The 14,459-nt window shown below is 32.9% G+C and overlaps 1 protein-coding gene across 1 annotated transcript; it reads right to left on the bottom strand.

The window, feature by feature from the left end:
- Positions 1-1,345: 1,345 nt before the first annotated feature.
- Positions 1,346-2,898, bottom strand: LOC120209306 (U11/U12 small nuclear ribonucleoprotein 25 kDa protein). Its single transcript, XM_039208346.1, has 4 exons — positions 2,539-2,898; positions 2,297-2,402; positions 2,097-2,196; positions 1,346-1,544 (listed from the first exon to the last, which is right to left on the bottom strand). Exons 1-4 carry the CDS (start codon positions 2,756-2,758, stop codon positions 1,449-1,451), a joined length of 522 nt encoding a protein of 173 aa, XP_039064277.1. The 5' UTR covers positions 2,759-2,898; the 3' UTR covers positions 1,346-1,448.
- Between the last annotated feature and the right edge of the window lie 11,561 nt (positions 2,899-14,459).

The following is a 14,459-nucleotide window of genomic DNA, read 5'->3' on the forward strand; positions in this document are numbered from 1 at the left end:
AAACACTGAACTTCACGAGCCCAATACTGTAACCCTAATACAATGATCATACCAAAACTATCAAAAACATAAGCATGCAAGAATATAAAACAACAACAAATATATGCATGGTCATTTAACAAGGTATGTCATGCTTCTCAACAACAATGTTCATGTTTTCCCTAGTTTACAATTATGGACCTAACCATGAACTATAAACATCGTCATCCAGGTAAATATAGTATGTATATGCATAAATTTATCATCCCTTGATCTCATCTAGCATCGAGTATAGGTTTATAGAGGATCTCGGATCGCATCACTAAGACTATAAATAATATACACGTGTATTAACATTACCACTAAGGTCGCATAAGTATATTATTGAGTGTCTGTATTATTTTCCCATCGCCACTAAGACCGCATCATGAAGTTTTCAAGTCTTTAAATTGTTCAATTGAGTCCTCCTAGGTTTTTACCTAAATTAATTGGGATCAACCACACACCAAACTCGATATTTGAGGTAAATCACAATAAATGCAACACGATCTACGAAATATATTCTCTCAAGTCAAAACATTCTCGAGACCGTCTTGATAATCAAAAGACAAAATAAAATCTCAACACTAGAATGTCACCAAACACCCTCTAAGTCACGACATCGATCACACACTTGAAAGATCTCTCAACAAAATTGATACTTGAATATATGTTTGTACATACACATGTATGTGCACATATATATGTTGCTAGTGCTGCCACTCGTGCCACTGATTGGGTGGCCAATCAAATTTGAAATAGATCCTACCCGTTGAATCGCAATGTTTCCCATGGGGCTCTTCTTGCTTTGTTTCAATTGGTTTGACAAAAAGTGATTTTCTACCAATCTCCTTGGCTCAATATTCAAAATCGTTGTTTAATGTTTATCTTCTTGTGCTGAACTTTTGGATTAATAATCAGATATAGTATAGACCAGCAACACAAGTCAGCTTATTTTGAACTCAACAACCCAATATGTTGGTGCATTATTTCTTGGGTTTAGAAGTTCTCTTACGCATTTCATCAAACAAATGTTGTGCCTCATCTGGATATTCAAGAAGGCAACTCTAAGACACGAGAGCAAGAGTTAATAACATCAGTTAGTTCTAAGACCAAGTGACTGAAATTAAATGGGAATGAAAGCCCCCTTTCAACTAGTACAAAGCATCAAGGTACAAACATGTTTGTTTATTATTACATTTAAATAAAATATCCACTTTCATCAAAATTTTAATGCAAAGTTAGAACAGTCTAAATTGAGTTAATTTTATTCAAGCTTAATTTGATTCCAAGTTTCGGACAGATCTATATGCAGTCCTGATTTATATTTTCATTCTGGTATAGAACTCACCCTAAATAAAAACTTGTAAATTTCTGGAATGACCTACATTTGGCAAAAGGAACACTCGAAAACGAACAATTGAGAGTCCTCACGAACGCTTGTTCAGGCCATGGAAGAAACGGTGCTTTCTCCTCTTAGAATGACTCCCGGAACCCTTCGAGACAACATGGGGTAAAAAATGTAACTGCAATAACACAACATATCTCTGCATAATTAGACCAAAGTACGATCATAATATCTCACACGAAAATTAACAGCAGGAAGAAATCTTTCATGTTTACAACTTTTAGTGGTTCTTGAAACGAATCTGTTCTGATTACAAAATGTTGAGGTAGTTTGTTTCACTATAGTTTTACATGGCACCTACTACTAAACATTGTAGCTCTCCTAATAGGAAATGAGAGACAAATTAGTGTTTATTTTACCATCATTCATTACCGTAGTATTAAATTGGGCCGCAATGTAATGTAACGGCCGCATCGTAACATTTTTCAAGGTTCCCACGACACCGCAAACCGCAACATAAAATCGTAGTTATTTTTACAACCGCAACTACAACCGCAATTTAGTACTATGTTCATTAGTGTATAATTTTAGTGAAGAAGCACACAAGTTGATATATACCATTTAAGTTGATTTAGAGCTCCAGAGTAAGATCATAAGCATGAAACTAGCAAAGGATGACCATCAATAAGAGAATCCATCGTTAGAAAAATGAAGGGGGCGAATGTAAAACCTGAGAGTTATTTCGGACACCAAAATCCTGAAGCGCAGCGCCGTCGTCAAAGAGCTTCTCATTGTGGTGTGCTAGGCAGAAATTGGACCAAACGTGCCTCCTACAACCACAACCAAAGTAAATATAAAAAAGGGCTAATCTTTATAAACGAAACTCTATGGTAATTCTTGATAAGTTGGACTGCAAGATAAATGGTGAACCATGAAATATGTCGATGACCCATCTTTGACTGCTCCAACTCAATAACTTTCTTCTTGATAGCGAGCTTCAAGTCTTTCACCGTGGCCGAATTCATCACCACAACATCTTCAATCCCAAGGAAACACAACCCATATAAGCTAAAAACTTATAATTTCACAAATAGTTTCTTAACAATTCAAGCACATATTAGGTGTTTGTCTAAATGCCTAGGCGATAGTGACAGAGATAGTATTTCAAGTACCGAAGGAGGTTCCGTCTAATTTGAGGATAGAGATCCGCATGGCACTCCCCAGTTCAAGGCTGATGAGAGTATCGACATCGGACAAAGTGGGCTTCTTAGGGACATCGGCGAGAATTGGATCGTCAAGGAGTGCGGACAATGTTGAAAGTAACTTGGCTTTCTTCACGTTATTGCTGTGATATCCCACCACGTTCTCTTCCTCCTTAGACCCCAACTCCATTTCTCTATGGCACTATACCGATATAATCACCGTCACCGGAAATCAATCGGGAAGGTATCTTCCATTAACCGATTGCCAATTTGCTTCATTGGGTTTGTAGATTTTAAGTCGATTACTTCGAATTCAAGGGATGGGCCAACACAAGACTACAAACCGTGGGCTAAAAATATTTGATCTTTATATATAAAAAGCATTGATAAATAAAGGTCCATTGATTGTATTGCTATGTTAGCCCAAAAGAACCCATTGAACGGCTTTGTTATCCTCACTTTTTGTATGACGAACACATCTTTTCAACAGTCGGGTTATCTAATTAGAGTGGTTTATGTCGAAGTAATCTTTCAGAAAGTGGTGAGTTTTTAAATAGTTTTTTACGTGGTTGGAATTATCGTAAACCGTTTTAAGTTAAATATAAACAAATATCTATAAATTTTAATATATAATAACATTAAGATTAAAGCAAATTCGAAAATTAATTATGCGTGAAAAAATTATAAAACTCTCATCACCGTTTAAAATCGATACTTTTAAAAGAAAATTATATTGTCTCGAAAAGAAAAATAAGTTAATGCATGCCTCGTAAAAATATCACTGCAAAAGGAAAAAAATATGTTAGTGAGAACAATAATAATAATAAATATAAATATCGATGAAAATATATGCCTCCTAAAATGACACTAAAAAATACTAATACTACTACTAAAGTACTAATAATTAAAGAAATTAATGTTTAAACAAATAAAAAAATGAAATCAATAATTTTTGAGCTAATAGACTTAATCCGTAAAAAAAATTAGAAGTTAAAATTAATTTAGGCCTGGTGGTGGTGAGGCTGACGAAGCTACTAAGTGGTGGATGGCTCAACAGGTCTTAGGATTGACAGTGTCACGTCAATTTTTTAGTACTTGTGGGAAAAGGGTATTGGTTTGACTCGATCTGTAAAATTGACTGAAATCGATTTGAGTCAAAATTGTTTTTGACCTGCATTGTGGTGATCCGAAACCGACTCGAGACGGAACTGGTGTTGACCTGAACCCGAGTTGGACCTGGAAATTGTGGATCAGAACCCGACCTGAGAATACCTGAACCCAAATTGAACCGAAAATATGATACCCGAACCTGAACTGCATCCGACTGATACGAACCCGAACCCGAGATTGACCTGGTAAATAACTGGTATTACCCGACCTGTTTTCAACCTGACCTGTTTTTAACCTGACATGTTTTCAACCTGACCTATTTTTAACCTAACCTGTAAATGATCTAACTTGTTAATGACATGATCTGATATTTACCTGACTTATATATTATCATGGATGAAATTATAAGATTTTAATAAAATTATGAGTTTTTTAGTTTATGATGTAATTAAAAAATTAATATGATTACTTTTTAAATGTTATAATAAAATATTTATTTTGATAATTAAATTAATAAACAGACCTATTATATAAAATTATTTAATAAATTTAAAAAATTATTTAAAAGTAAATTAGATAAAACATGATTAATAATGCAAAAGAAAATTAATATAGTTTAATTTATATAAATTATATAGTTTAATTTATATAAAGAAAAAATAATATTAATAATGAAATTATTTATTATGTAATATATATTAACGTTTTACATTATTAATATAAATAATTTTGGCAATACATTAGTTTACAAAGGCCAATACATAAGCCCACTCTTTTATTACAAATATATATGCATTAGTGCTAGTCCATTTAAATTAAGGTTTATGGTTTAGTGTTTATGGTTTAAAGTTTAGAATTAGAGTTTAGGATTTAGGGTTTAGGGTTTCTATAAACTATATATTTTATTATTTTATATAGTTTATGCATAGTGTTTCTATAAACTATATAAGTAATTTACTTTATATAGTTTATATATATATATAGTTTATATATACTATACATGGTTTATACATACATATTATATAAAATTATTTAATAAAATTAATAAAATTATTTAAATGTAAATTATATAAAACATGATTAATTAGGTGTTAAATAATTAGTATGTCACATTACATATTATATGGTTCATAAATAGTAGTACATGTCATATTAATTTAAATTGCATAATTTGTATTTTAGTTGCATGTTAGGTTAATTCACATTAATAGCTCATTTATTTTGTTGTTATGAATAAGTAATAATAAAACCCAAAAATAAGTCCATTTGCAATAGTGCTAGTCCATTAACATTAGTTTACATAGGCCCAATGCAAGCTCACTCTTTTATTACAAATATATATGTATTAGTGCTAGTCCATTTATATTAGGGTTTATGATTTAGTGTTTAGTGTTTGTGGTTTAAAGTTTAGGGTTTATGATTTATGATTTATGATTTAGGGTTTCTATAAACTATATATTTTATTACTTTATATAGTTTATGTATAGTGTTTTTATAAACTATATAAGTAATTTATTTTATATAGTTTATATATATATATAGTTTATATATACTATACATGGTTTATACATACATATTATATAAAATTATTTAATAAAATTATTTAAATGTAAATTATATAAAACATGATTAATTATGTGTTAAATAATTAGTATGTCACATTCCATATTATATGGTTCATAAATAGTAGTACATGTCATATTAATTTCATTTGCATAATTAATATTTTAGTTGCATGTTAGGTTAATTCACATTAATGGTCCATTTATTTTGTTGTTATGAATAAGTAAGGGTGGGAATAGGCGAGGCCGGCCTACAGGGGCCTACATAAAGTCTGGTCTGACTTGACCTATTTAATAAAAAGGTCAGGCTCGAGTTTTTTTAAAAGCTTGTTAACTTAAATAGGCCAAGCTCATGCTTATTATAAAGTCTTATAAGCCTGATAGGCCGGCCTATATAGATATATAGATGCTGAGAAATTTTATTAATTTCTTTCTCCATGTGTTCGGTGATGCCAAAAAGCAGGGGATGGACGTTGTTGTCGGGCATGGTGTGACGTGGGAACAGCAAAGTATGGAGATGCTGTCGGGCAGGGTGAAAGGATCAATTCCATACATTAATTAATTAATTAAAAGCTTGTTAATGCCACAATTAATTATCCTTCTTTTAAGAATGATTGTATGGTTGGTGCCTCAAAAACATGGAAAGCATGAGCCAAGGTGTCATTTAACTGCTCCAAAACATGGGACAAGGTAACTACATCTCACGTGGATATGGGGTCCGTATAAGGAATATGACAAAGCTTAACTTACTCTTTCTTTTTCTCTGCAAAAGTAGCAGCAACCAATGTTACATATTCTTTTAACTCATTAATCTTAGATTGTATTTATTATTTAATACTTATTTTTATTCACAAAATAATCGTATTTATTATCAAATCCTTATATAAGCAAGTTAAAATCATTCATGCAGAACAAAATAATCGTATTCATTATTTAATTAACGTTAGATTTAAAATTAAATAGGCTTTTAAACAGGCTACCAGGCCCGACCGAGCCGAAAATAAAAGCCTGTGATAGGCCACAGGCCAAGCTCAGGCCTAAAATATTCAACGTAGGTCAGGCTCAGGCCTCTTAAAGCCTGGCCTGACCTATTCCCACCCCTATGAATAAGTAATAATAAAACCCAAAAATAAGTCAATTTGCAATAGTGTTAGTCCATTAACATTAGTTTACATAGGCCCAATGCAAGTCCACTCTTTTATTACAAATATATATACATTAATGCCAGTTTATTTATATTAGGGTTTATGATTTAGTGTTTAGTGTTTGTGGTTTAAAGTTTAGGGTTTATGGTTTATGGTTTAAAGTTTCTATAAACTATATATTTTACTACTTTATATAGTTTATGTATAGTGTTTCTATAAACTATATAAGTAATTTACTTTATATAGTTTATATATATATATATATAGTTTATATATACTATACATGGTTTATACATACATATTATATAAAATTATTTAATAAAATTAATAAAATTATTTAAATGTAAATTATATAAAACATGATTAATTAGGTGTTAAATAATTAGTATGTCACATTCCATATTATATGGTTCATAAATAGTAGTGCATGTCATATAATTTCATTTACATAATTAATATTTTAGTTGCATGTTAGGTTAATTCACATTAATAGCCCATTTATTTTGTTGTTATGAATATGTAATAATAAAACCCAAAAATAAGTCCATTTGCAATAGTACTAGTCCATTAACATTAACTTAGATAGGCCCAATGCAAGCCCACTCTTTTATTACAAATATATATGCATTAGTGATAGTCCATTTATATTAGGGTTTATGATTTAGTGTTTAATGTTTGTGATTTAAAGTTTATGGTTTATGGTTTATGATTTAGGATTTCTATAAATTATATATTTTATTACTTTATATAGTTTATGTATAGTGTTTCTATAAACTATATAAGTAATTTACTTTATATAGTTTATATATATATATATATATATATATAGTTTATATATACTATACATGGTTTATACATACATATTATATAAAATTATTTAAATGTAAATTATATAAAACATGATTAATTAGGTGTTAAATAATTAGTATGTCACATTGCATATTATATGGTTCATAAATAGTAGTACATGTCATATTAGTGTTTGTTCATTTATATTAGTGTTTATGGTTTAGTGTTTAGTGTTTATGGTTTAAAGTTAGGGTGTATGGTTTATGATTTAGGGTTTAGGGTTTCTATAAACTATATATTTTATTACTTTATATAATTTATGCATATTGTTTCTATAAACTATATAAGTAATTTACTTTATATAATATATATATAAACTATATAAAGTAAATTACTTATATAGTTTATAGAAACACTATGCATATTACATTAATATACATATCATACATGCATTAATAAATTATACATATATGCATACATATTATACATACATGCATGCATTAATAAATTATATATACATATCATACATTCGAAGTTATAGTCAAGATATTAAAAATTATAATCAATAAAATTCAAAATAATAGAATTCAGGCGCAATTGTTTCCCAAATTGTCAAATAAAATTCCCGCGTTTGTTTTTAAAATTCAGAATAATAAAATTCAAAGTTGGTGACAGGGCTACAATTTTTAAAATTTTGCCCAAATTGTCAAATAATGGCGTGATTGTTTCCGCACCAAAAATCATTCCCGCGTTTTCAAATCACAAAAGAATCACATTATTACATTAATATATACATACATATTATATAAAATTATTTAATAAGATTAATAAAATTATTTAAATGTAAATTATATAAAACATAATTAATTTAGTCATTTTTATATTAATTTAAACCTTACATTTTAAATTTATTTCGATTTAGTCCCTTACCTATGTGTGTTGTTTAATTTATATTTTAAGATTTTATTTGTAATTTTACATTTCTTCAATTTTTTCATTAATTTTATTTTTTTTACAAAATTGATCCATGATTATTTATTTTTCTCTTATTTTATTCGAAATCATATACAATTACAACTTCCAATTCAACAATCACGAAAGATGAAAAATTAATTAATCCAAAAAAATAAAAAAGACTCGTCCTGAACTCAATCCGTATCCGATAAACATCCGACCTGAATTTTATCTATCAATGATGTGACCCGATCTAAACGAGATCCTACTGAAGCCAACCCGAACCTGAATTAACCTGGTATTTATCTGCTTCGGACCTGAATTGTTTTGACCTGAACTGAAATCGATCCGAACTGAAAATGACCCGACCTGAACCCGATCTGGATCTGGTGTCAAATCAACCTGAAAATAACCCGAACTGATTTGACCTGACCTAAACCCGATCTGAATCTGGTTTCAAATCAACCTGAATTGACCTATATCCGATTTTACCCGACCTACCAAGATCCGACTGAAACCTGACCGAGTACCTGTTTTTACAGCCTTATATTGGGTAAGCAGGGCACGTGTGGCCTTTCCTTCGTGTAATTTCAACAGCTCGAATTTGTGGGGCCGACCATAAATAACCAAGTATATTGAGAAGGATTTTAGAAAGAGAAAATAACCTCAGTGACCAAAAATGCCTTATAATATACGATTTTAACCAACTTTTTTTGGATTTGCCAAAATAACCAACTAAATCGCAATGCGATCGATAATTCGCAACGCGATCTCCGGTATCGCAAATCAGTTTCCAGATTCGCAACGCGATTCTGACTATCGCAACGCGAATGCATTGCGATTTCCCAAATTCGCGTTGCGATTTTCCTAATTCGCAATGCGAATACGTAAACCGCAACACGAATTTGGAAAATCGCAATGCGAATACGTAAATCGCAATGCGATTACGTAAATCGCAATGCGAATACGTAAATCGCAATGCGAATACGTAAATCGCAATGCGAATCTGTAAATCGCAATGCAAATACGTAAATCTCAATGCGAATCTGTAAATCGCAACGAGATTCTGACTATCGCAATACTGAATTTCAAATTTGCAACTCGATTTCTGAATTCGCAACAGGTTTTAATTTCGCAACACAAATGTTTTGGGTATATAACTACGCAGCAGCAGTAACTCATAACCTAAATCCCTAAATTGCAACTCATTCCATCTCTATCTATCACTCTCTCCGGCGACATCCGTTCCTATATCCAACGACATCCTTTCCCATCCGGCAATAGGTTTTAGTTTCGCAGCTCGTTTATTTAGTAAATTAATTTACAATAATGAAATCATCTAATGTTGATCATGTTTGGATAGATTTGTGTTTTGGAGGGTCATGGGAGAATGTTCATGGTGTTTTACAATATATGCCTTTACCCATGAATCTTCAACTAAAACTGTCATTAAAAAAGTTAACTTATGAAACTCTAATGTTACGTGTTGCAAATAAATTGAATTTAGAGCCCCTAAGTGGATTTAGGCTATCTTATCAGAGAAATGGTAAAGTTTATTTGTTAACCGACAATGAAGATGTTGAACGATTCATTGCTTACATTAGTGTTTCAAGTGATGATGTTACATTGTATGTTGTTGAACCTAGAAGTAGTGAAATTGGGTCAGTAGCGAGTAGTAATCAACTAAGTTTTTCAACCCCAGTTTATGGCGCTCAAAATTTAATGGTTCCACCAAAATTTCATCACCAACCAAATATTGTTTCACCACATTTCCAATACCAAACACAATCTCAAAACCCACAACCTTTCCCTAATCCAAATCTCAATCAACTTTCAGCACCAAATTCCGATTTTCGTATTGACCAGTTAGACAATGATGAGCCAACAGAAAAAATTGTGAGTACTAGTCAGTATTCGAAATTTGATCTTGGTCAATTCCCGGACTTTGATCTTGGTCAATACTCGGATTTTGATGATTTTTTAGAAGAAACAGACCCTGCGTGTAATGATTTTGATATTGGTCAATACCCGAATTTTGATGATGAAACAGCAGTTGCCGAGGAAGATGTTGTTGATGATAATGAGGAGGAAGTTACGACTGTAAATGAACATGTTGAACATCCATTCTGTAATTCATATAACACTGAAGAAGAAAAAGAAGAAGAAATCCCCAAAGAAAATGCCACGGGAGTATAACTGGAAAATGCCAGAATTACTTCAGATACCAGAAGAAGAGTTGGTAAAGATAGCAGTTGATTGTTACACAAAAATTATTCGTATCAAGAAAGATGATTGTTTTGATACAAAGGAAGACTTGAAGATAGCTTTGTATACGAAATGTGTGGAAGATGGCTATCAACTAAAAGTTAACAAATCAAGCAAAGATCGTTTCGAAACAAGGTGTATGATTGACAAAAACTGTATGTGGCGTATGATTGCAAAGAGGATAAAAGATTACAAAATTTTTCAAGTTAGGACTTTTATTGATAAATATACATGTTCAAGAACCCAATTTTTTCCTCACCATAGACAGGCAAACAAAAAGGTATTGGGTGGTTTTCTGGCTGAGTTAATGTTTTTGAATGGTAGGGTATATCGGGGACATAAAATTATGACTGACATGAATGCTCAGTTCAAGATTAGTATCTCATATTCTCAAGCTTGGAGAGCCAAATGTTATGCCTTGTAATTGTTGAGGGGGTCGCCAGAAGCATCGTTTGCCCAACTGCCGGCTTATTGTCACAATTTAAAGCTGAAAAATCATGGGTCGGTAACTCATATCAAAACAGATAGAGATGGACGCTTTGAGTTGCTGTTTATCGCCATTGGTGCTGCGGTTAGTAAATCAATATAATTTTGTTGACTCATTTTTGTTAGTTACATGCATTTCACATTTAAATGATTATATTTCTTGTGTATATGATTTTGTAGATTCGTTCGTTTATTAATTGCATGCGCCCAGTTGTTATAGTTGACGGAGCACATTTAAAAGGTCGATACCTTGGAGTAAACTTATTAGCAGTAGCCATGGATGCTAACAATGGGATACTGCCAATAGCTTACGGGGTTGGCAAATCTGAAACCTCTGATTCATAGACATGGTTTATGGGCATCTTAGGGATTGCATAGGTCCTATTAGCAATCTGACAATCATATCCGATAGGGCAAACTCAATTGACAACGCTGTTAGAAGGTGTTTCCCAGATGCTTTTCATGGACTTTGTGGTGTTCATTTGTATAGAAATCTAAAATCAAGGTCTGCTGGTATAAAAAATCACAAATGAACATACTGGAAGGCTGTAAAAGCTTATCGGGAAGTGGATTTTTATAAGCATATAAATTGTTTAAGATGTGTTTTGCCTCAGTGTGCTCAAACACTAGAAGATGTCGGGTTTGAAAGATGGTCAAGAGTACATCAACTTGGAGCAAGATATGGTTTCATGACGTCTAATAGTGCAGAATCAATCAACGCTCTAAGTCGTCATTCCCGAAAATTACCCATTACTATGTTAATGGAGTTTTTTCGAGCCTCTATTCAACAGTGGTACTACAAGAAAAGAAACCATGCAGGTATTATTTCTTTAAATTCGTAACTTATCATATATTTTACTAAGTATTATTTATTTAAATTTACAGGAACATTGGAACATCGTGTTACACCATGGACAGAAAAAAAAGATAACGAAACGTGTTGTGAAGTCAACGTCATGGAGAGTTGAACCATGTTCAAACACTTTGTTTGAAGTACTGGATAATAACTTAAATGGGCTTGTCGATCTAAATGCAAAGACGTGTAGTTGTATGAAATGGCAAACATCTGGTTATCCGTGTGGCCATGTTATAAAAGCTTCTCTTCATCTAAACCAAGATGATTCAAGCGCATACGCTATGGATTGCTACACTACAGAAGTATATCGACAGACTTATGGTGAGATTGTCTACCTTATTCCACATCCTTCTGAGTGGGATATACCAGATGACTTACAAACAATTTTGCCACCAGCCATGGACAGAAGGCTACCTGGCCGACCAAAAAGTCACGATCGTATACCGTCTAAGGGTGAAGAGAAGAAGAGATCGACATGTAGTCGGTGCAAGGAAAGTGGTCATACAAGGTTGACATGTGGATCACCAGTGCCATCACAATCATCTTTTCCTCCACCAAAATATGGATCCTCATCAAAATCCCAATCACAACCGGCTTCACCTTTTGGGACTGTTAACTTAGGTGATTTTTAAATGCAAACGTTGTATTATGTGTATATTATGTGTGAACTTTTAACATTTTCAGTTAGGCATGTATTAGTAACTTGAGTTTGAACATTGCTATGATATGTTCAGTTGTTATCACTTATTAGACATTCATTTGACTATCGCAACGCGGAAATCGCAACGCGAATATGACTATCGCAACACGGAAATAACTATCGCAATACGGAATTGACTATCGCAATAAGAGAATCGCAATGCGAAATGAAAATCGCAATGCGAAATGAAAATCGCAACGAGTGAATTGCAATGCGAAAATGAAAATCGCAACGCGAAATCATTTCGCATTGCGATTCTCTCGTTGTGATAGTCATTTCCGTGTTGTGATAGTCTGTTTTGCATTCAACATAATGCAGATTGAAATCAACAAATCAACTATTACATTTCAATCAATTAAACAAGCACAAATATTATGTACACATCAATTAAACAAATCAACATTTACAAATCATCTTTTACAAATCAATTAAACAATCAAATAATAATAATGAAATCAACTTTTGCACCCATACATCCATTTCAGGTAGCTCACTTCAGGATTAACCTGCAGAAACCAAACATTGAATCAACAACACTTTCTACACATCTAAAACCTACAAACATCAAATTATTGAATTCTAGCTACTTAACCAAACATTTTCAAACCAAAAAGAGTAAATATGTTTAACAACACTTGCATTTGACTTACAAATTATTTATGGACACTTTCATAACGCGGATGCAGGTAGGCAGCGTCTCGCATATATCGCTCTAGCCATAAAATACCGAAACCACAAGCCTACTGCACCTCTATCTCTATCGGTGGGAGGTAGAAAATGTGTACTTCCTGTCGTCAAACACTCCAAGCACATGCATACGAGAGGACCACAATCCCCTCTGGCTTCCTTCATTTGTTGTGGCGCGGTCTCGTCTCTGATAACTGTAACATTGAACTTCTTTGGCTTCTTGTTTCCAGACTTAGTCCAATAATCAATTGCATCCAAGAATTTAGCCAAATGAGAGCTCCATCCCTTAATCATATCTCTCAAATCAGACAATGATATGTAATTTATCATGCTGTCATATACTATTGTCTTTAGGGATGGGAGCTAAAGCTTGATGAGAAGCCAATGAGTACGGTCCAAAACAGGGATAAACACCTGCATCGAAATGTAATAATTCAAATTGCGCACTTATTTATGAACACCTTTAAAATATTTAAACAAATATACTAACCTTATCGACCTCCCACCATGCAGGATAAAGTTTAGCTTGTCCATTAGCCAACACATATGATTCCTGTCGTTGATTCTTCAAGTGAACTACGTGAAAAAACGTCGGCATAATTGTATATCGCGTTTTTTTTAATATTTTTCTTCAATTTCCTTACAATTAGAAGACGTGTCACCCATGCATCAATATGTTGTTTTACAAAAAAAGACATATATTAGTGAATTACATAAATTTAAAAAAAAAATTAATCAAACTGAAATATAAGAAATATAAGACTTACCCCCCATCGAAATAGCCGTTGTCTTCAACCCCTAATAATACACCCCACCAAGACCGTTCAATCAACAAATACATATCATCGTTGAGTTTGTATATGTCAGTGTAACACCCTTGGCTCCGCTCATGTAGATAAAAATCAACTGCGGTCTTAGCCCAAAGGGTATTATCCATAATTGTTTCCGGTAGTTGTTTCCTCTCCACTTCATTTGCCGGAATGGTACTGGCCGGAAACTTATACGAAAGCCAACAGTCATCCATCATGTCCGGCACGTGAGGGGGCTTCTCAATAATTCGATATATTACGCCGTGTGAATCGGGCTCTAGAATGTTGGGAGGGACCTCTTCAACGATGACAGTGGCCTCTTGAACGGTGGGAGGGGACTCTTGAGGGATGATAGGGGCCTCTTGAACGATGACAGGTGAGTCAGGCTTTTTCTTAAGGATTCTTCGCACTATTGGGGTGAACGGAGACGTAATGGCACGTGCACGCCGTCTGATGCGTGAACTCCATCTTGCAAGAAAAACCCGACGTAGAGCATCCACCTTAGCGGGCCGCTAAAAATAAATTAAT

The sequence above is a fragment of the Hibiscus syriacus genome, unplaced genomic scaffold, assembly GCF_006381635.1.
Source record: "Hibiscus syriacus cultivar Baekdansim isolate YM2019G1 unplaced genomic scaffold, ASM638163v2 tig00018586_pilon, whole genome shotgun sequence".
Taxonomy (NCBI): Eukaryota; Viridiplantae; Streptophyta; class Magnoliopsida; order Malvales; family Malvaceae; genus Hibiscus; species Hibiscus syriacus.